Here is a 21700-nt window from a genome sequence, read left to right on the forward strand (position 1 = left end):
CCTAACTCGAGGTATATTTACGGACGAAACTAACAACGCATAGTCATAGGCCTTTTATACTTTCAAATTAATAGATTTTAAAATCAAGCGATAAAAATTTGGAATGATTACTGCACAGAATATTTAATTTCGTAACCGTTTATCATTTTTTGAAATTATCATTGGGAAAATGCATCGTCTGCACCCGCAAAATAGGCATGTTAGACTTAGAGCAGTGGAGTTCCAGGCCTAAAATCTTTAATTTAAAGCCATTGGTTTAGCGCAAGGGATTTGGTTATTCACACAACCATAAGCATCGCTGTAGCCCCGCGTTCTTAAAAGCATGACAGAAATCAATATACCACTACTAGAAGATGGGTCGATAAATATTGCAGGACTGGAGGGTTCTGTATTGGCAAATATTGACAGATTTCAAGTTTCCCAGAAGTCACTCGATTCTAAGCTTGTCCGTGAATGGAACCTACAACACCCTAGGATAACGGTAAAGTCAAACGTATTTAAGATGAAATTCATTGTACAGTGACATGTTTGATGTGATTTATGATCCAGTCCCAAGTATTGAAGAATGTTATTTGAGTTTAGAGTTTAAACATGTCTTAGACACTTATATTTATATGTATTCATACCCACATTTAGATTTATTATATTTTTCACATTGATTTTAATTTTATAATTATAGATGATACACTTTTTTCTTCAAAATACTTGACCACACGTTGATTTTCACGAGTAAGAGCTCATGCAGTCTTTAAAAATAATTTATTTTGGTAGTATGCAGGTAAATATCAGTAAATATGGCAAAACCTTAATTGGGTACAAAAGTATCACCTAAAAATGGAGTCCTTATTTCTTGCCATATATGAATATCAGGTACAAAGTTACTACCAAATCATAATTTCATACAAGTCTATTGTTCTTTAACTTATATTAATTAGTCATGTAATTTATGTGTGAACACACCTTGAGTCTTAAGGATCACAAATTGTGTGATACATATATATTATTACTACAGTAACTTGATCCGAAGAGTCGGATCACGTCGAGTTGACAGGCGCAGATCATCAGATCACACGAGACGTAAAGCGTTGAGTTTGATCTGATGATCCGCGCCTGTCAACAAGACGTGATGATCCAACTCTTCGGATCAGGTTACTGTAGTAATGATAAATTTATTATATACCCTATTATGCATTTTAAATCCACATTTATAAGATAATAAATGTAATCCAAATTATAAAAAACAGACATACCATGAAATTATGTTTTGTGTACGCAGTTTCGTTTGTGACGAGGTCAATATTTTCCACAAATAACGTTGCGTTGATGCATTGTGACGGCATCAGTTTCAGAGGATACTGATACGGAATCAGAAAACCACAGTGTGGTGATCCGGAAAACCGGATCACACGCTGTGAAATCCACAGTATCAAAGAACGATACATTGATGGGTATATAATAAAGGTTTATATTTACTTGTACAATTTTGTAAAATAATAAACTTTAAATAAAACACACTTGGAGATCTACCAGCACCTGTGTGAGTCTGTAACAGTAAGGCAGCTAGTATATATACACTAGACAGGTGGATCCAGGAATTGAAGTTGGGGGTGTAACTTCTTCATGAAGCAGGGGGTCTGGGGCTGCCCAGTGTTAGGGGCTCAGGCTGGCAAAGCCTCCAGAAGCTCCTAATTTTTATAGGGTTTGAAAAATGTCTCTTATGTAGTAATTGATACTATTTTCTGTAATTTTTTATGAGGTGAGATGAAATTAATAAAATTACACAAATACAAATGTTTTTTGGAAGATCTTGTCATTTCTTTCAGAATGGAAAAATAATTGCTTCTTTCATCTTTTATTTTATTTTTTATCTACACAAGAAACCATGATTTACCTTAAGTTATAAAAATGTAGAGGGGGTGTAGTTCATCCCCTTCCCCTTAAATCCACCACTGTGTTAAGGGCATTGTGTTCTCGTACGGTTGGAAAAAGAAGTGTGTAAATAATCAACAGATTATCATGTTTGATATGGCTAGCTATAGGCTTCTAGTAATCCATTTTCATTTATTCTTTTGAATATTGTTCTTATTTGTGAAAGTTCAAGTCACTTTTAGTGACTATAAAACAATCGTGTACAAATAGACAGATCAATCAATAGTTACATACCAGTATTTGATAAAGAAAAAAAAACCCATAAAATTAAACATTTAAATCTCATATGAGTGACCAGGAACACAGTGCAGATCCAAAAAAAAAAGTCTTGGGGCTGTCTTGAAGCACTCATGGGTCCAGGGCAAAGCCCTGCTGGGGACCGAGAGGAATAAAGCCCCCTAAAACTACTGAGTTCTGACAAAATAAATGATTGACTGTTTTGATATTTTTCGCCACATTCAACAATTTTTCAGTTATATAGTGGCGCCCAGTTTTTGTTGGTGGAAGAGAGAACCCAGATACAATAGAGACCACCGACCTTCCGAAAGTAAACTGGGAAACTTTCTCACTTACCGAAAGTAAACTGGAAAACTTTCTCACTTACCGGCGCAAGCGGGATTCGAACCCACGCCGACCAGAGGTGAGAGACCATGTGATTTTGAGCACAATGCTCTAACCACTTGGCCACGGAGGCCCCTAAAATAAATGAATGTATCTTAATGAATGTTTTCAGACATTTTTGAACATGGTTTTTTAACAAGAGTTGTCAGAAGACAACATGAATTGCAAGGAAGTGTGACTTTACTTAAACATATCCCGTTTGGTTTAAAAGGCTACGGTTTTTGAAAAGTAGGTCAAAGTTCAAGGTCAAAAGTTTTGGTAGCATATGAAAGTCTGGTCATGAGGCATCTATATTTATGTGAAATTTCAAAGACCTATTCCCCTTGGTTCAGAAGATGTACTTAGTAGTCAAGGTAAAAATTTGGAAAAGTAGGTAAAAGTTTCAAGGTCACTAAGTCAAAGACCTTGGTACCAAAAGAAATATCTGGTCATGAGGCTTTTTATAATATGTGAAATAAGCCTTCTCGCCCTTAGTTCAAAAGATGTAGCCAAGGTTAAAGTTTAAGAAAACTAGGTCAAAGTACAAGGTCACAAGGTCAAAAGTCATGGTACTAAATTAAAGGCCTTGCCATGAGATATAATCAAGGTTAAAGTTTTTGAAAAGAAGGTCAGTCCAAGGTCAAATATCTTGTTATCAAAAGCATGGTGGCGAATCACGTGACTTTGGCATGACCTATTGCCCAGAAAGATTACAACAAAAGTCAATGCAGGGTAAAATTCAAATGAATATCAATAACAAATTGTCACATAACTTATATCAACATTTGAAGGATTTTCACTAGAAGCAGAGAACATTGACACAGTTTTTTGTTATCAGTTAAAAACTTTCCAACTGCCAAAAAACTGTGTCATTGTTCTCTGCTTCTATCACACGTAGAGCTACCATTTTAATATAGATTTGTTCCTGAGAAAATCCTTCAAATGTTGATGTAAGTTATGTGACACTTTGTTATTGATAAGGGTGTTACTTGTTTGTTTGAATTTTCCCCTGTGTTGATTTTCATCGTAATTTTTCCAGGTTATGCCAAAATAATGTGATTTGCCACTGTGAAAAGAGAGGTCTTGTTATGTGGCATATATATTTGAAATATCAAAGCCCTATCCTTCTTGAAAAAGAAATAGCCAAGGTTAAAGATTTTAAAAAGTAGGTCAAAGTTCAAGGTCAATAGGTCAAAAGTCTTGGTACCAAAAGAAAGCTTGTCATGAGGCATCTGTGTGGTTTGGTTTGAATTATGTTATTGTTATGTAAAATTTTACAAAAAGATTAGGCACAAAATCTGAATATATTGTAATATATCAATATATTCCTGATTTTTAATTTTTTTTCATTATAATTTTAAAAATATCAATAGATATAGAAGTAGGAGGTAGTATGACATATGACAAATGTGTAAACATCTTTCACTTATTGTCCCTAAGATATTCTTCTCAGCATGTAATAAGTGTCACAGTTATTTGAAAAAGAAAACAGTTGTTTACAATTAGGCCATTTTGACTATCATAAATAAAATAGGGTTGGGGGGTTCGGCTGGGTCAGTTTGACAATCATGATTAAGAGGGTGGAAAAACAATATTAAAAAAGTAATATGGGCCATTTAGTAGTGGAATTGGACCATTTTAGTCTGGGTCGTTTTGACTACACTTACTGTGAACTGCCCCTGGAACTGAAGATACAACTAGTTTGACATTCTCTCACCAGAGGCGCATTATACAAGCCTCACTTACACCTCTTTCAATGCTTGGAATATCGTTCCTGCATCACGTGACAATTTATCACATAATAAACAGTCATCTTTTTTTTCTCTTCCTTTAAAAGTCTGCCATAATGTGATAAACCAGGCTCTTGTCATTGCTCTCTGGCACATTCATAAGCACATCTTTACCATTTAATAGAAAACATAAAGCATCCAGCTGTTTATCTCATATTTTCAAAGTTTTATTGTATTTTAGAACCTCTTTAAATATTTTTAATTTTATGCTTACATGATATTTCCACCACATGAATATCTTGTATTCATATGTGTAACTAACACGAAATAGTTGAAAATTCAGGGTCAGAAAATGGTGGTTTTAATCAATTTACAGTAAACAAAAATTTAATTGCAGTCAAAAGCATTTCATAATATGACTAAATTACTTACTTAGGCCTGTCGTTCCATGAGGAACAAAAGCCATCGACGATGGTCCTCCAATGAACACGATTCTGAACTGCTTTTGCTGCGTCGTGCCAGGTCATGTCCTGTGCTTTTGGTTCTGCCTCTGAGTCACACCTCCAGGTGTTTCTTGGACGTCCCCTCTTTCTCTTGCCCTGCGGGTTCTAGGTCAGGGCCTTGCGTGTGGTGCTGGAAGGTGGCTTCCTTAGGGTGTGTCCAATCCAGCCCCATTTCCTATGTCTGATTTGTATGTCTAAAGGTTCCTGCCCTGCTCTCTTCCATAGTTCTTCATTTGTGATCTTTTCAGGCCATCGGATGTTGAAGATGCACCTGAGACAGGTGTTGTAAAATGTCTGGATCTTCTGCAGGGTTGTTTTAGTCGTTCTCCATGTCTCTGCTCCCTACAGTAAGACGGACTTAACATTGGAGTTGAGGATCCGCAGTTTGGTAGTAATGCGGATGTTCTTTGAGGCCCATATGTTCTTTAGCATGGTAAACGCTGCTCGTGCCTTGCCTATTCTTGACTTAAAGTTGTGGTCTATGCCACCCTGTCTGTCCATCACACTCTCCAGGTAGATGAAAGACTCAACTCCTTTGATGGGCTCACCACCAACTGTGACTGGTAATTGGACAGTGGTGTTGATCTTCATCAATTCTGTTTCCTTTAAATTGATCTTGAGTCCCGTTCCTGCTGATGATGTTACAAGGTGAGTTGTTTTGTCCTGCATCTGACTATGGTTGTGCGAAAGGAGAGCCAGGTCATCGGCAAAGTCGAGATCGTCGAGTTGCATCAGGAGTGTCCACTGTATACCATTGTTCTGCCTGATGTGGTAGTCCTCATGAACCAGTCAATAACCAAGAGGAAGAGAAATGGTAACAGCAAACATCCTTGTCGAACTCCTGTCTTGACCTCAAAACTCTCCGACATCTGGCCAGCATGAGCAACCCTGCATGTCATGCCTTGGTAGGTGTTACGAATCAGGGAGTCGAGCTTCTCGGGTACTCCATAGTGTCTCAGTATCTTCCACAGTGTCTCATGGTCCATGCTGTCGAATGCTTTCTCGTAGTTGATGAAGTTGATATAGAGGGGTGACTTCCATTCCAGTGATTGTTCAATGATGATGCGCAGACTGGCTATCTGGTCAGCACATGATCTGTTGCGTCTAAAACCAGCCTGCTGGTCACGGAGCTTTGTGTCCACTGCCTCTTTCATCCTCTTGATAAGGATCCTGTTGAGGACCTTGCCAGGCACTGACAGGAGCATAATTCCCCGGTAGTTACTGCAGTCCCTCAGATCTCCCTTCTTTGGTAGCTTAATGAAGATGCCTTCTTTCCATTCCTCTGGGATGTTCTCTTCCTCCCAGATCTTCTTGAAGAGGTTGTGCAAGATGTTAACAGCTGTCTCTGGATCAGCTTTGATGGCTTCTGCTGGTATCTCGTCAGGCCTTGCCACTTTTCCATTCTTAAGTGTGGTAATTGCTCTCCTGATCTCTGTCTTTGTTGGCTTGTCGCAGTCGATCGGGAGGTCTGTATTGGCTGGTTGTATGTCTGGAGGCGTATCTGGTGATGGTCTATTTAATAGCTCTCCAAAGTGTTCCACCCATCTCTTCAATTGTTCTTCTGTTGTTGTGAGAGGATTCCCGTTTTTGTCCTTCACTGGCTTGTCTGTCTGCTGGAACTTGTTGGAGAGCTTCTTTGTGACAGTTCTCTCAAGTTTCCCTGTCCCGCTGCTTCTTCAGCTTGCTTGGCCAAGTTGTCAATGTGATCCCGTTTATCTTTCCTGATGCTTTTCTTGACTTCTTTATCTGTGGCTGTGTAGTCCTCTTGAGCCTTTGCCTTTGCTGCTCTTGTCAGGCTTGTGTTCAGTGCTGCTTTCTTTTCCTTCCTCACATCCAGTTTCCTCATAGTATCAAGACATATCCACTCTTTATGTTGAGCCTTTCTTCTGCCGAGGACTTCTTCACATGTGTCTCGCCACACTTTCTTGATGTGCTGCCATTGGGTCTCGATGTTGGTATAATTGTTTTCTAGCTGGTCTTGTAGCGGCTGGAATCTGTTGGACAGGCTGAGGTGGAATGCTGTCCTCACTTCCTTTGTTTTGAGGACACTCACGTTGTACCTTGTCCTCATGTTTGTCGTGTTGTTAAACTTCTTGAGGCGTAGTCTTACTGCTGTCATCAGAAGATGGTGGTCTGATGAAATGTCTGCTCCTCTCATCACCCTGACATCTCTCCATGCTCTTCGAAATTTCTTGTTGATGCAAATATGGTCGATCTGATTCTCTGTAACATGGTCAGGGGATCTCCATTTGGCCTTGTGAATCCGTTTTTGAGGGAAGATGCTTCCTCCTATTACAAGCTGGTTAAGGGAGCATAGGTCTGCAAATCTCTTGCCATTCTTGTTCATGTAGCCCCTGGGCTGCATGAATATGACTAAATATTTAGTCCAAAATATAAATGATTTGATTTGTTTTGATGTTTTCTGCCACACTCAACAATTTTTTAGTTATATGATGGCGCCCAGTTTTTATTGGTGGAAGAGAGAACCCAGATACAATGTACCTGGGAAGAGACCACCGACCTTCCGAAAGTAAACTGGGAAACTTTCTCACTTACCGGCATGAGCGGGATTCGAACCCACGCCGACAGAGGTGAGAGGCCGTGTGATTTTGAGCGCAATGCTCTAACCACTCGGCCACGGAGGCCCAAATATAAATGATGCATATTAGAAATTTTACAAGAATTCTGTAAAAAGCCATTGACAAAGGCATGGTGCCTGAAGTGCACAGAACTCTGGGTAGAGAATGCTACTTTGCCTGCTGGTGGCCAGATAGCTTTGTGGGTAGAGCACCTGAATAAAGATTCAGAGGTCCCAGGTTCAAAACTGTTGTCTTGGGTGCCTGGGTAGCATAGTGGTTAACACACTTCTCATCACTGCAATCCATGTTTAATACTCAGGATCAACAGTGGTGGTTTGTGAGAGGGAAGGTCAACCACTCTGATTGGTGGGTACTCTGGTTTCCTTCCACATCAATAACCCTTTCATACCAATATCTGAGCCAACAAGAAGCATTTGATTGTCGTAAAAGGAATAAAGTTTAAACTTTAAAAAAGAAAACTGGTCTGGCCCATTGCGTTGTTACATGTGTAAAACATGAATACACATGGTATTAACCATTAGATTCTCAACTGTCTATGCTTGTGGCTTTTGCATTCATATACAATATTTCTTCATTTTGTAAAGGAATGTTTTGTGGTCTTGAGGATTCTGGAAGCTGGATCTAGGACATGAGGTGGCTACTGATCCTACAGATAGCACTAGTCCACACAAGAGGGGAATACCCATGGGATGAGTATGAGCAAAGTACTCATGGATCTCTGGAAGGTGATGTACTTAACTGGGCAGTGTTGATACAGAATTACATTTTACAGGTACATATATTTATAATCATGACTTTTAATGTTCTACAAATCTGTTTTTATATCATTTTGGAATTTCCTAATTGATATCATCATACATCACTCTGAGGAGAAAACAATAGAACATATTTTATGGGAATGTGATTGTTTACAACTATTTTTAGTAGAATTCAAACAATTTTTAGAAAATCATCATACATTCTAGTGAATTTATGACTTTGTATCTTTTTGTGATATTGTAATTATCATACACCAGTATGTGATTACTATGATACCTTGTAATACATATATATGTATAATTGCTGATCTATTAAAGTTAGCCAGTGATGGAATAAAAAAGGACTTTTCCCAGGCGTATCTAGACAAGGCAAACTACACATTTGAAAGAAAAGATGGCGGAGACAATGTAGAAAAAGTGAAACAGGAGCTTGGAGAATACTTTAACAAGAAGAAGAGGGCAGCGGAGGTGGGCCCCTCATAAGCTTGTTTATTTATAAATTTAATGAGAATAACTTTTTGTGTATGATTTCAATGCATATGATTATTCTTCAGTTCTGTACAATGATTTGTCAGTTAGTACTGTAGTACTACATGTATTATATAGTTAATATGTCGATATGAATTTTCTACAGTTACTAATACTGGTTTCTTGTTTACAAACATACTTCACTTGTGATAAATTATTGCAGATTTTTACGCATCTGTTAAGAATACAGTTCTAATTTATTTTTCTCAAATAGATATTAGCACAGAAAGTAAAGGAGATATATGAGGAATTCAATAAACACAAGAACTTTAGGACAGGAAAGTTGCCAGACCTCCAAGAGAAACAGTATAGAGATTCTGATATTCCCGAGCAGCTGGCAGGCAGCCTCAAGTTTGCTCCGTAAGCTTTGTTTATTTTTATTAAAAAAAAAAATATGGTATGCATTTTCTTAAGATAACAGGAATGCATTTTCTAAAGATAACAGGAATGTGGTTAATGTGAATTTTATTGAATTAGAACAGCAAGTGTTTATGAGGGTTTAGCCTTGGATGTTGTATCATACAGTATGCATCACATTGTAAATATCAGAAGATTCCTCATCATCTAGGTAATTGTGAAATTAATGGACATGGCGCTCAGAATCTGGGGTGGGGTTATAAGGATTATATAGTGAAAATGCTGTTTACTCCTGAATATCAAGCACAAGGGTATAGTAATAATGACCGTGGGGTCTTTACCAAATATGTGAAACTTGTGGCCCCTGAACTATGGGTTGAGGCCCAAGGGAAGGAAATCACATGGTAAAATTGCATGAAATCTTCAAGTATCTTGTCTTATTCTGAACATCTATGTGTAGCACACAAACTGGGTTAAGTTATCATGAAATTTACAGCCCCTAGGTCAGCTGACTGCATGGTTCTCACCAGGCCCCATGGTGGGGTTTATGGCTCATGAATTAAATAAAAGTACTATAATTATACTGCATGTAGTACTTGTGTAACTCACACTTTGGATAAAGGTTGTTTATGGTTGGAAAGTGTGTCATGACCCTTAACCAAGGCCATTTAAAAAAGGTTAAGGCCACTAATGTAGACTTCAAATGTGCTCTTTGTGTAGCAATTTCACATGTGTTCTTTCCCGTTAAATTAGCCATTACTTGTATCAGACCATGGTTACAATTAAATCAACAAAATTTATAGAATTTGAGAAATTAGAATTACATGTACATGTAATAGTCCTTAACTTCCTCCTTACAGCTACTACAAACAGAATGTGAGTCAGGAGTTTTCCACTATAAAAATTGCTGATGAAGTCCCTAGAATGGAAGAAATGACAGTGGACACTGTGAATTTCACAGCCAAGCTAGATGAAGTGTTTAAAGAAAATGCGAAAAATGATGAATTTCTCAGGTACTTGTTATTCATACACATATGTAAGACTGAATCTGTTTAATGATTTTATTGTTTTAAAACTGGTGATGGTGTTTATTGTAGATGGCAGTACTTTGGATCCACGGCAGGCATCGTGCGGATTTATCCAGGCCGTGAGTGGTCCACAAACTTTGCAGGATTTTACAACGATTACGATCCCAGGGTGCGTCCCTGGTATATTGCAGCCACCAGTGGTCCAAAGGATGTTGTTATTGTACTAGACTGCAGGTATGATATCTATGTATGTCTCCTCTTTCCAACATCATACTTCATGTATGGATTTATGAACTATCTGGACAATAATTCATTTAAACACTTAACTATTTTAACTATCAGTTAATTCCTCTTATTATGTATTTAGTTATTCAATGAAAGGTGAGAAGTTCAGCATTGCTAAAGGAGTAGCCAAGACTGTCATTAATACACTAACAAAACAGGACTATGTCAATGTAGTGTGTGCCAGAGCTAGCCACTGGGATGAAGTTGGAAAGTAAGGGGGACTACTCTTCTTATATAAAAGTTTGAAAAAAGATTTTCTATATTTAAAAAAAAACATGCTGATAAAATATATAACATGTTTCAGACTTCACTACTATGGTACAACTGCCTTAAGCTGTCAGCAAGATACTATGGTACCAGCCACAATAGCTCACAGAAAGGACCTGAAGGAAAAGATCCAGAAACTCAAAGCAGGTGGCACAAGTGAGTTAGAGTAAGTTGATAATTACTGCTGTATACCTTGAAAATTTCTTCTCTATTTCATTTTTTACGCCCGTTTTTAGACGGGACGTATAATGGTACAGCGATGTCTGTCCGTCCGTCTATCCGTCCGTCCGTTCGGGGTTTTCTCTTTATAATTTCATTTCCCTTTCACATATCATGCTGAAACTTGCTGTGTAGCTTCTTTGTGGGTCACTCTAGATCATACTGCAATTTTGATCCATTTCGGCCTTTTTTCCAGGAGTTTTGCCCCTTTATTTGGAAATTATTATTATATGGAGGGTATATGATTTGTCTGCCCTACTCCTCCCACAGTTTTCAAATGAGAGCCTTCTTATTTTGTGGAGTGTTTGTATAGGTACTGAAGATGTGCATGTGGGATAGATTTTGATTTTCTACAATTTTTGAGAAAATTACAGGTTGTTGAACTTAGTCTATTTGGAAATTAATATTCTATGGAGGGTACATAATTTGTCCGCCCAACTCCTCCCACAGTTTTCAAGTGAGGACCATCTTATTTTGTGGAGTGTTTGTATGGGTATTGAAGATGTGCATCTGGGGAAGGATTTTGATTTTCTTTCATTTTTGAAAAAATTACAGGTTGTTGAACTTGGTCCATTTTGAGGAAATCTCGGTTTTTAAGCTAAGACCCTTTGTTCATATGAAAGTTTGTCACAGCCTCATGATGACTGATACTACCTGAAGCAAAGTTATACAAATTATAGCACAAGAAAAACACCCTATGTAAGCATTTCACGGGCGTATTATGTACCGTTTGCGGTACTCTTGTTGTTAATTTCACCCTCATCCTGAATGGGCAAAAAGAACTTAAGCAATTTAAAATTTTATTTGTTACCCAATGGTATAGCTCCACCTTGAAAAATGGGCCCCCCATTTATAATTATAACTCAACTAAAGGAAGACATTCAGGCATGGTGAGAAGTTTACCTCACAAATGTTCAAAACAATTGACATGCAAAATAAATGAAAATAATAATAACACAAACTTAGTTTGCCTAAATTTAAAATTAGACAAAGAAACCCCCTAAAAAACCTAAAATATCCCCCCTCCCAACTTAAAAAATTTTATGGGGGGATTGGGAAGGGGTGGGTGGGGTGGGGCGGGATGTGTGTGTTATTTCATTCTTCAACATATTGTTCAATATTGACCCTGAGTAATGTTGGAGGAGAGAGAGAGAGAGAGAGGGGGGGGTTCTTCTATCCCATCATGATTAAGCATCTGCACAAGTTTCATTTCATGCAGATTGATTATCAGATGGTGAACAATGTAATCAGCCTAATATGCTATTTTGACTGAAATGCTAACAGGCAACACCAAAAGTAGAGTCAGATGTTCCATAAACCTTCATATCATCAATTATTTCACTATTTTGACAATATGTAAATACAGGTGAAAGGAAACAATTATCAATTTATATATTTAACTTCTTTTTTTCTAATAAAATAATAATACAGCATTCGGGGGAGTGGAACTTCTTTTCTAGGGGAGGAAGAAGAGGGAGGGGGTGGTTTTAAACAATTGATTAGGTGGATTTCATACCAAATTACTTAAATTGAAACTACTTCTAATCTATCAGGTGCAGGTATGCTCTTCTATAAGGTATTATCAGTATGCCAAAGCTGCAGAGATGGCCAAAGTATAGAATATCAACTCAATGACATACATATGGTCTGATACTTATTTAGTATCATTCAAACCATAATTCTTGCACTGGATGACCAAACAAATGGCATAAACTGTCAAAACACAGGCAGAAATTAATTTCATCTTCGCATTCAATATTGCATGTTTGTGAAAATCCTGATACATTGAAAAGTCATTTAAAAAGAAAATCCATAGCCTTAATTGTGAAATAAGAAATAAAAAAATAAGATAAAGGAAAAAAAAAAAGAAATAAATAAATTTCAAGAAAAACAGCTATATAATGATAACAAAATGGGCTTTAGTTAAGTTAAGTTTAATTTTAATGATTGACATAACTAATATAAAGGGGTGAGCACCAAACATGGTTGTGCTTCCCCACTTTGATAATGGTTTTATGTAAATTTAGAATGGAACAAAATTGTTTTTCAATGAGTCTGGGTAAAAATAACCAGGGTGTAAAAATGTCACATTAAAAAGTATGACTTCTCTATCTACATCACATTTAGTCAAAATAATACATGTATAGGTCTTCTAACTGTTAGTGAAAAAAATGTTAGATCATGTTTTACATGAATGTTGTGTTCTGATTTTTGAAGGAAAGGTCTGGAAATTGCTTATAGCTTACTGAGAAGTAATCCTCGCACTGGTTGCCAATCTGTCATTGTATTTGTTACTGATGGACAAGACACAGATGGAGAAAATATCAGATGTGGTCCAGGTAATTATCAGCAAGAAACAGGTTCCTGTATGATTATGTATAAATGTGCTAAAGTAATTAGGATTACAATAGAGAAACAAATGGTTAGACTCTGTATAGTTCAGTTTAATTCTTCAATTTTGTTGTGCATTAGGGTATTATACAAGAAGTGGCTATGTGCCTGGACCTGTTTGTAAGTATAACTGGACCAAGGTGTGGAGTGTAGCTGATGAAAAGAGCAAGTACAGTATACCCCAGGTAAAGTAAAAACAAGTGAGATGGACACTGGAAATGCTGATAGATGGCATAATTCTGTATAAAATCCACTATTAAAACTGAATGATTAATGAAGGTTTTTTTTTGTTTTGGTTTTTTCAGACCAGGATATTTGTTTTGGTTTTTTCAGACCAGGATATTTAGTTACTTGATAAAAGAGGACGCTGAAGAGTTTCCAGGAAGGTTAGCCTGTAGCCATAGAGGGAGTCTAGTGAAACTTAACAATGGTGAGAATCTCATCTTCCAGATGAGGAACTACTTTGACTTCCTGGCATCCAGTGCCCTGAACACCAAGGCCATGTGGACATCACCATACCTTGATGCCTGGGGGTTGGGAATCATGGTCACTTACACAATACCTGTCATCAGTAATGGCACGTAAGTCATGTTACATATTTAGAAATGTTCTGCATTGTTTCTCGTGAATACAAATTTCCAATTTAGAGAAAAGTAAATTATTCGTTATTATAATTCTGTCAAATTTTTAGCACAATTGGAGTTGTTGGTGTTGATGCTACATTGGATCAAATAGAGAATTTTCTTACTAAACATCAATGGGGAAATGTGTATTCATTTCTAATCAACAAAGAAGGGGAGACAATTTATCACCCAAAATTAAAACCAAGCACAAATGTAAGTTTATGTAATGAAATAGATGATTCATGAAAATGAAAAATCTACTCTAACTTTCCAGTTAAACATGAATACTATTTGTTTACCAGTATTTGATATGGCTATATTGAGTCAATGAATGCATTTTGTAAATTTCTCAGCTGCTAGAAGATCCAATATTTATTCCAATAACACAACTTGAAACAGATGAAGAATTTCCTATGATATTGAAAGATATGAGGGAAGGAAACACAAACATGAAAGTGATTGAGCAAAAGGACAAATCCACAAAGGTAATTGATAATTTGTTATCACAAATCAAGAAATTTTGGTTTATTTGAAAAACTGTAAGTTTGGTCTGCAAAATTTTGATTGAGTGTACAGATTTTTCTTTTTGTTTTCATTTCAGACAATTTTCTATGCAGCTATTAACAATTCAGAGTATTCCTTTGCCTATATACTGACAGACACAGATAAGGTATTGTTTAGAGAAATGATACAGTGAAGCCTTATTTATCTGGATGCTTTGGTTCCCAGTCCAATCATCCAGATAAGTGAAGCATCCGGATATCTGAATTACCTAGATCTCTTCTACATGTGTATAGATGCATATTGCCATTTATACCAATGACATTAAAGAAGAATGCTTCATGATATTCACATTCTTTGTTGTATTAAGTACTACAATATGCATAAGCATAACTACATAACACTTAATCAAATAAAACTGAAACTTGGTCCGGTTGAAACTTAAGAACTTGTGATGACAATCGTAACTACTCGTCTATATCCGTAACCGCAAATGAACCTCGTATGTGGATCGATGCCATCAGAGTTGCTACGTATACATAAACGTAACTATGACGTCACAGTCGTACGTTACACTATGAAACGTGAACTTTCAAATACATCTAAGATATTATATACATTTAAGGTATCGTACCACTATCAATTTCCACTTACATGTTTATGTATTAGAGTGAATAAGACATTAATGATATCAAAACTGAATCTGTGGTGAAAATATACATAACACATTATTCAGGGATTCGGTTCTGGCCTTTTAAGCTCATCCACGGTCGCGCTTCCAGCGAAGAAATGCATCGATTTGATGCAATTCTTGCGCCGATCCACGTCCGAGTCTTCTTACCGGTTACGGAAAAGGACGAGCGTGTGATCCGATTGATGTGATGACTGACATTGGATGCCATTAATTATATGTCCCTGCTAATAATTGCATTCTGATGACTGACACACACACATGCACCATCAGTGAGCCAATAAACAATTATACAAATGTATCTGGTATGGCTTTGAATTTACCTGGGTGAGCCATCAGTTAATACTCCTGTTTTAATTTGAATGCATATACGTGCTAAATCTGACGTTAGCTGCACATACACTAATCATCCTAAATAAATTATCACATTAGTGCATTTGTAAATTTGATTCAAGTTACTGATTGAATGTTCCTTTAGGATGTCATCAAATTCAAACTAATAAACACTGATCTATATGTAAAATACATATAAATGTGCATATATAGAGAGAATAGCCGCTATGAAACTCTGGAGTCCAGTCTATAAATAGCAGCATGTAAACCAATACTACCACTCTTGGCTGTATGTATTTTGCTGATAACATTTAATCTTTTGATATGGAAAATTATATTCCTTTATATTCCTTTGACCTATAACTAATATCAGAGTCTTTGATAGCAGGTCTTTTATAAACAGAGAGTTTGCAGGCCAGTGTTCTCACAACAATTAACACCAAGCAGCAGCTGGGGGGTTGGGGGGTTGACTTCGATAAATGAACCAAACTATAATAGAAAATGCAATTTGTGGGATAAGAAAGCTGTTAGGATCCAGAACGTGGATTTCTGGATTTACAAGACATTTACTACGCATTTTAAATGAATTGTTTTTTTTATTTATTATTATTTGATACAGGAATTCCGTCGCTCTCAGGAACCTATAGATAGGTCAAGTTACACCACAAGCTACTACAACCTTCTTAAAGAGTACTTGAACCCTGTGGTGAAGGCAGAATTTCCTCATGCATGGGAAGAGCTAGAGATCCGTGAGAATGAGACAGAGAGATACCCAGGCTTGACCATCAGTTACAAACACTCTACCATCTTTCTGGCCCCCATGTCTCACTGTGATCCTATTCAGTACTTGTATGATGATAACCTGGCAAAGAAAACCATCAATGCACACCACTGGATGAACTCTTATGAAACTGACCTTGGTTGCATTGGTGATCAAATTTATGACAAAGGAGTCAGGTACTTTATGATAAATTTATCAAATTTGTTGCAGCAGCTATCAAAACTACCATCTCACAAAACAAATATTTGAATTACCAAGTACTTGGTACTGTGCATTTGTGGAGGAACTGGTGCATTGAGTAACCTTGTATGCACGGAAACACATTTTATAACAATGTAACCTTCTGTATTGCTGCAAATGATTTTGGTATGTGCGATTTTATGGTGAAATTTTACATGTTTTAGAGCTGATGTACTGATTACACAGCCAATAGAAGAAATATGGAAATCTAGAGAATTTGAATCACTATCACAAGTCAAATGGACAAACATAGGACTTCGTAGTGGAGTGTTTAGAACCTATCCTGGGCACAGATCTAAGAGAGGATATGATCCAACAAAGTAAATATACATCATTCAATGAATGTGATAGGATATTGCTGTAATTTTAAGATTGTTAAAAATCTGCAGTGTAAAATAGATTGGGAATATATGCATTGTCATATCTTAGGACATATTCCATTATGTTAACGTCCACTTTATATTTCATAATCATTTCCTTATTTAATCAAAGAATTAAAGGAGGTCCATAAAGTGTGTCTTAGAAAGGGCTGGCCTTGCTAGCTACATTTTGTCCCATATGTACTGGTCTTCGTGTCCATCAGTTACCCCATTGGTGGGTCCCTGCTAGATTAGATCTTTTGCATCTGAGGTGATTATTTATGTTGTAACATTTGATTTCGCTTGTTCACTAAGATACAAGTATTATTAATCAAACAAAATAATTGTTTTCTTGTTAATAAATGCATTTAAAGATTTGTTACTCTTATTTTGATTTCATTTTGGTTTGTCATTACACATGTACTGGAAACTTTTACCAGCGGTTACATTATTATTGGATATATTTGTTTCACTGCATTATAAATTTGGATCATAAAAAGAGAACACAGAAATTACATATCAACACAATTGTATTGTTTATTTAGTATCTACAAAATTTGATGCCCATGAAACCACAGTATGGGATGACACTTAAATAACGGAATGTCTTTTTCACTTTTTAAGACGACCTTGGTACAAGAGAACAAGCAGTACACCTTGGAGGACTTCAATCTCAACACCTTACATGGATGCGGCAGGAGTGGGCAAAATAGTTACCATCTCCCAGGCTGTGTTTGAGGGAATGACACCTCGTTCAGATGAAGACTGCTTCAACATCTCTAAGCCTCTGCCGGGAGGTTGTGTGTGTGAAGTAGATACTGACTGTATCAGTCGTAAGTGTGCTCTCTGTTGGTGGTGGCGCTGCTGCTGCTGATGCACAACTTTTATTATATTGTGATTCTAGGCAATCAGATAATGACACAAAAGATATTTACAGATAAAAAACTGAGTCCTACAGATAGTTATTCAACAGTTTCTTTGTACAGGTGTATGTTATGTGAGTGAGGCGCCAGGACCTAATTCTGACCAGCGCCGCTGTGCTACAGAGCGTGTGGAGGGAGTGACGGGACTAGACATCTTGTATGATGATTTCCAAAACAGAACTATGGAGGCCATGCAGGCCAGCAATGGATTGAAATCATGCAATCAACACTACACTTGTCCCAATAAAGAAAACAAGTGTCAAACAAGGTTTGAATTTTAGTTTACTTAGCATTTGATCATTTTAAAATGCATGTAGGTATGTTATTGAGATCTGTACTACTTTATTTTGATAGGTGCTACTTGTTTGACAGCAAAGCTTTTCTTGTAATGGACCCCGACTTTTTAATTGCCAGTGCTTTAGATGAGAGTAAGTACGAACAGGTCCAACTTGGAACCAAAGAGGGAGAGGTTATGAAAGACCTTATCTATAAGCATGGCTTTTTTGATCGAGGAGAGAGCATTGATTTTCAGGGATCTTGTCACATCACGCCAGAAGAACCAAAGGTATCAGATATTCAAATTCAACATTTTGTTTTAAAAATATATTCACTCATTTGGGTGAATGGTAGTATGAATCATTGTCATGACTTGTAAACTGTCACCAATGAAAGTTCAGATAAAAATCCTTTTCTCTAGAACAGCTACATGCCAACATTGGCAAGAATGTCTTTCTAGTAGCTCTGAAGAAATTAAGAGTTTTCTAGGGCAGTCACAATCCCAGCATGATCACAGTGCCTTCTTGGTTGCCAGAGATAAAATTTCCTTTATTCAGCTGTTGGAGGGCTGTATGACAGATCGCCAATCTTGGCAGACATGATCAAATTTTAACAACCAACTGCAATGATTTTAATTGGTCAAGACAAAACAGGCTGCAAGAGAGGTCACCTGATGCTTCTCTTGTGTTTTTATACGCCCGTCTTAAGACGGGACGTATTATGGTATGGCGTTCATGTCCGTCTGTCTGTCTGTTAGCTTTTTCGTGTCCAACCCGTAACTTAAATACTACAAGGCCTAGAATCATCAAACTTTGTCTGTAGATACATCTTGGATAGAAGGTGTGTCGCACATTAAAACCAGGTCACTGTGACTTTTCATTAAGAAGATATCCGTCTGTCCGTCCGTCTGTTAGCTTTTTCGTGTCCGACCCGTAACTTAAATACTACAAGACCTAGAATCATCAAACTTTGTCTGTAGATACATCTTGGGTAGAAGGTGTGTCGCACATTAAAACCAGGTCACTGTGACTTTTCATTAAGAAGATGTGGCCATATATGGCAAAAACTTGTCCGGCTCATAACTTGAAAACTATTAGACCTAGAATCACCAAAATTGGTCAACTAATGCATCTTAGGTAGAAGGTGTGTCGCATCCTACTTTAAGGTCACTGTGACATTTAATTAAGGTGATATAAAAAAAATGTTTTAATGGGTGCAATCTATACTGTTAACAATATGTGACGGGCGTATCATGTGCCGGAGCTGTGCACTTTATTTAAAGTTCCTGTAGTGTTCCTCTGCCCTTCCTATGTACTTGCTTTACCTACAAGTAAATAACCCTCTGTCCATCTTTGATTTATTCAGTATAAATCAAGTTTTTTAAAGCAGTATACCTTTAAATTTATTGTTGATAAAGACTTTAAACTTTATATTTGTAATTCATTGATTATTTATTCAGATCCAATATTATACAAATCAGAAAAGTATGACTACAGTGTTAAGATGTCAACTTGAAACTTCCCCATCATTCATTGCTTTGCAGTTATCTCTTGATGGGATTCCAAAAAATCCTGGTGAACAAGATGATTACATTAGAAACAAAGGTCCCATTCCACAGTTCAACAGTGAATATGGCTGTATTCAAGATGTCATCCAATTCAAAACTAATGATAAAGCACTAGGTATGAATTCTGCTGTAGAACAAACTGAACTCAGTATATATTTAAAATAAGTTGAAGATGTGTTTATGCCTCTGATCATTGACAAGTTTGACTTTGCACAGTTTTACTTAAGTTCAAGCCAGGATAATTATATTTTTAAAAATGGTATTATCAATATCTATTTTTAGAAATAGATGCTATACCTTTTGACCCTGTGACCTCACAGACAAGCTTTTCATAAGATCAACCCATGTTGAAAATAGGAAAATCTAACATAAACCAAATATGTATTTTAGTGACAGAGGCTTTTGACCTTGTGACCCTGGACTGAGGGGCAATCCAGGCTAAGATTTTCATTATAAAGAAAATAACCCAATATATGCTCTCCAATATCTTTGATTTGGGGGGGGGGGGGGGGGGGGGGGGGTTATCAACATACCATGATAACAACAAATACAGAGAAGATTTGTGGTACACCATACTTTGAATTCTTATATTGTTGGCATATTGTATAAATACTCCATTGTTTTGTACATCCCCTTTCCTTCTTTCTGGCTGAAATATTGCCAACTTGGCATTAAACTTAAAACAAACAATCTTTTGTAAGGCTTTTTTCTCCCTGTCTGAGTTAATATTCTGTTCCACTGTGAGATGATACTCTGTTTGTGTTACCCCTGAATTATGTTGTTAATAGTCAATGAATTAACACACTCAGTACACCAAAAGTTTGAGTAATCTGCCCTTGATTTAGTTTGGTTGTATCATTTGATTTTTAAGTGAGTGACATGCCAGACATGAATTTATTGCCAAAAAAGCAGTTTAAGTAGTGTAATGGATCATTCATTTAAAGACCCCTTAATAGATCACTTAAAGTTTTAGTAACGCTGTATGTTTTTGATTCAGTTTATTTAAATTAATACAATATATTTTCCAGGTCCTAGTGGAATGATAACAGGGAACGTATCTGGACCTTGTATGTCTGGATTCTATTATGTAACATCACTGCCAAGAACAAATCTCTACCTTCTCATCATAGAGAACTGGAACTCGTATCCATCTTCACATTTTTATAATTTCAATTGCCAAATCACACAAAGGTACAGTACTAGTGTAATGATGAAAGTAAAACACAGATAGAATGGAGCCATTGAGATGGGTAATTGCAATTTATTATACACATAATTCATTTTACATTTAAATTTTCCTACTTTGCTAACCATAAAGGTTACAGCTGAGAGGGATAAAAACCCAAGACAAAGTTTCATGTACAAGGTGAAGGACTACTGTCAATTAGTGACTACATGAACATGTTCCAGAACAATTGTGCAGATGAGCCAATGAAAAGAAAGACACAAGTCTAAAGCCTCATAAATTCATATACATGTACATATTTTGTAGATTTATTGACATTTTATTTTTCCTTGCAGCATTGTGAACTCAGGAGCATACCGTATCATTAATGGTACATGTAATCAGGCGTCTAAATCCAGCAGCACTTTGGCTGAGGAGGGAAAGTGTCCATCGCTGTCTGACAAAGACCTACTGTGTTTATACACCACAGCTACACCCCTGACCTCCACACCCGTGTTGCTGTTGTTAACTCTATTTTGTATATACCTTATCTATAACTGAATGAGTAAATTCACTAAATCTTGTACATCGAATTTTACATCGAGTCAAGCAGTTGTAATATGATATTCACCTTTTTAAGAACATATATAGTTAGAAATGTGTTTTGTATTGTACCTCACTCAGTATTATTTTGAAGTTAAATGTCCTTTTACAAGTTTTACATGTTTGTTTTAAGTTTGTATGAGATCAGAGTATGTTTATGTCAGGTAAAGTTATGAAAGAGAGTGTGGAAATTTCTAAACACTTGAATAAGTGTCTATTTAGTGAGTACCCAACTACTAAGCCAATAAAGATGTGATGTAGCTCTGTTCATACTAGCCAAAAATCTCAAGGGAAAGATCAGTCCAAGTTTTAACCCTATAACATCTCTGTACCAGTTGATCGCAAATATTAATCAAAATCTTTAAAGTTACATCTTCAAAAACTGAAAACTAAAAGATATATAACGTAATTTTGGCTTTATAAAAGCTTTTGATTGTTTGGTT

The 21700-nt window shown here is 36.6% G+C and overlaps 1 protein-coding gene across 1 annotated transcript; it reads left to right on the forward strand.

Annotated features, from left to right (window-relative positions):
- The first annotated feature begins 52 nt into the window (after positions 1–52).
- On the forward strand, positions 53–21372 carry LOC125670206 (voltage-dependent calcium channel subunit alpha-2/delta-2-like). Its single transcript, XM_048905247.2, has 22 exons — positions 53–481; positions 7947–8134; positions 8439–8588; positions 8863–9008; positions 9866–10018; positions 10103–10267; positions 10401–10529; positions 10623–10751; positions 13022–13143; positions 13277–13380; positions 13529–13776; positions 13887–14031; positions 14172–14303; positions 14420–14488; positions 15963–16300; positions 16529–16684; positions 17348–17556; positions 17710–17914; positions 18001–18211; positions 19466–19604; positions 20518–20680; positions 21011–21372. The coding sequence occupies exons 2-22, from the start codon at positions 7991–7993 to the stop codon at positions 21213–21215; spliced, it is 3462 nt and encodes a 1153-aa protein (XP_048761204.2). The 5' UTR covers positions 53–481; positions 7947–7990; the 3' UTR covers positions 21216–21372.
- The last annotated feature ends 328 nt before the right edge of the window (positions 21373–21700 follow it).

The sequence above is a fragment of the Ostrea edulis genome, chromosome 4 (assembly GCF_947568905.1).
Source record: "Ostrea edulis chromosome 4, xbOstEdul1.1, whole genome shotgun sequence".
NCBI classification, from domain to species: Eukaryota; Metazoa; Mollusca; class Bivalvia; order Ostreida; family Ostreidae; genus Ostrea; species Ostrea edulis.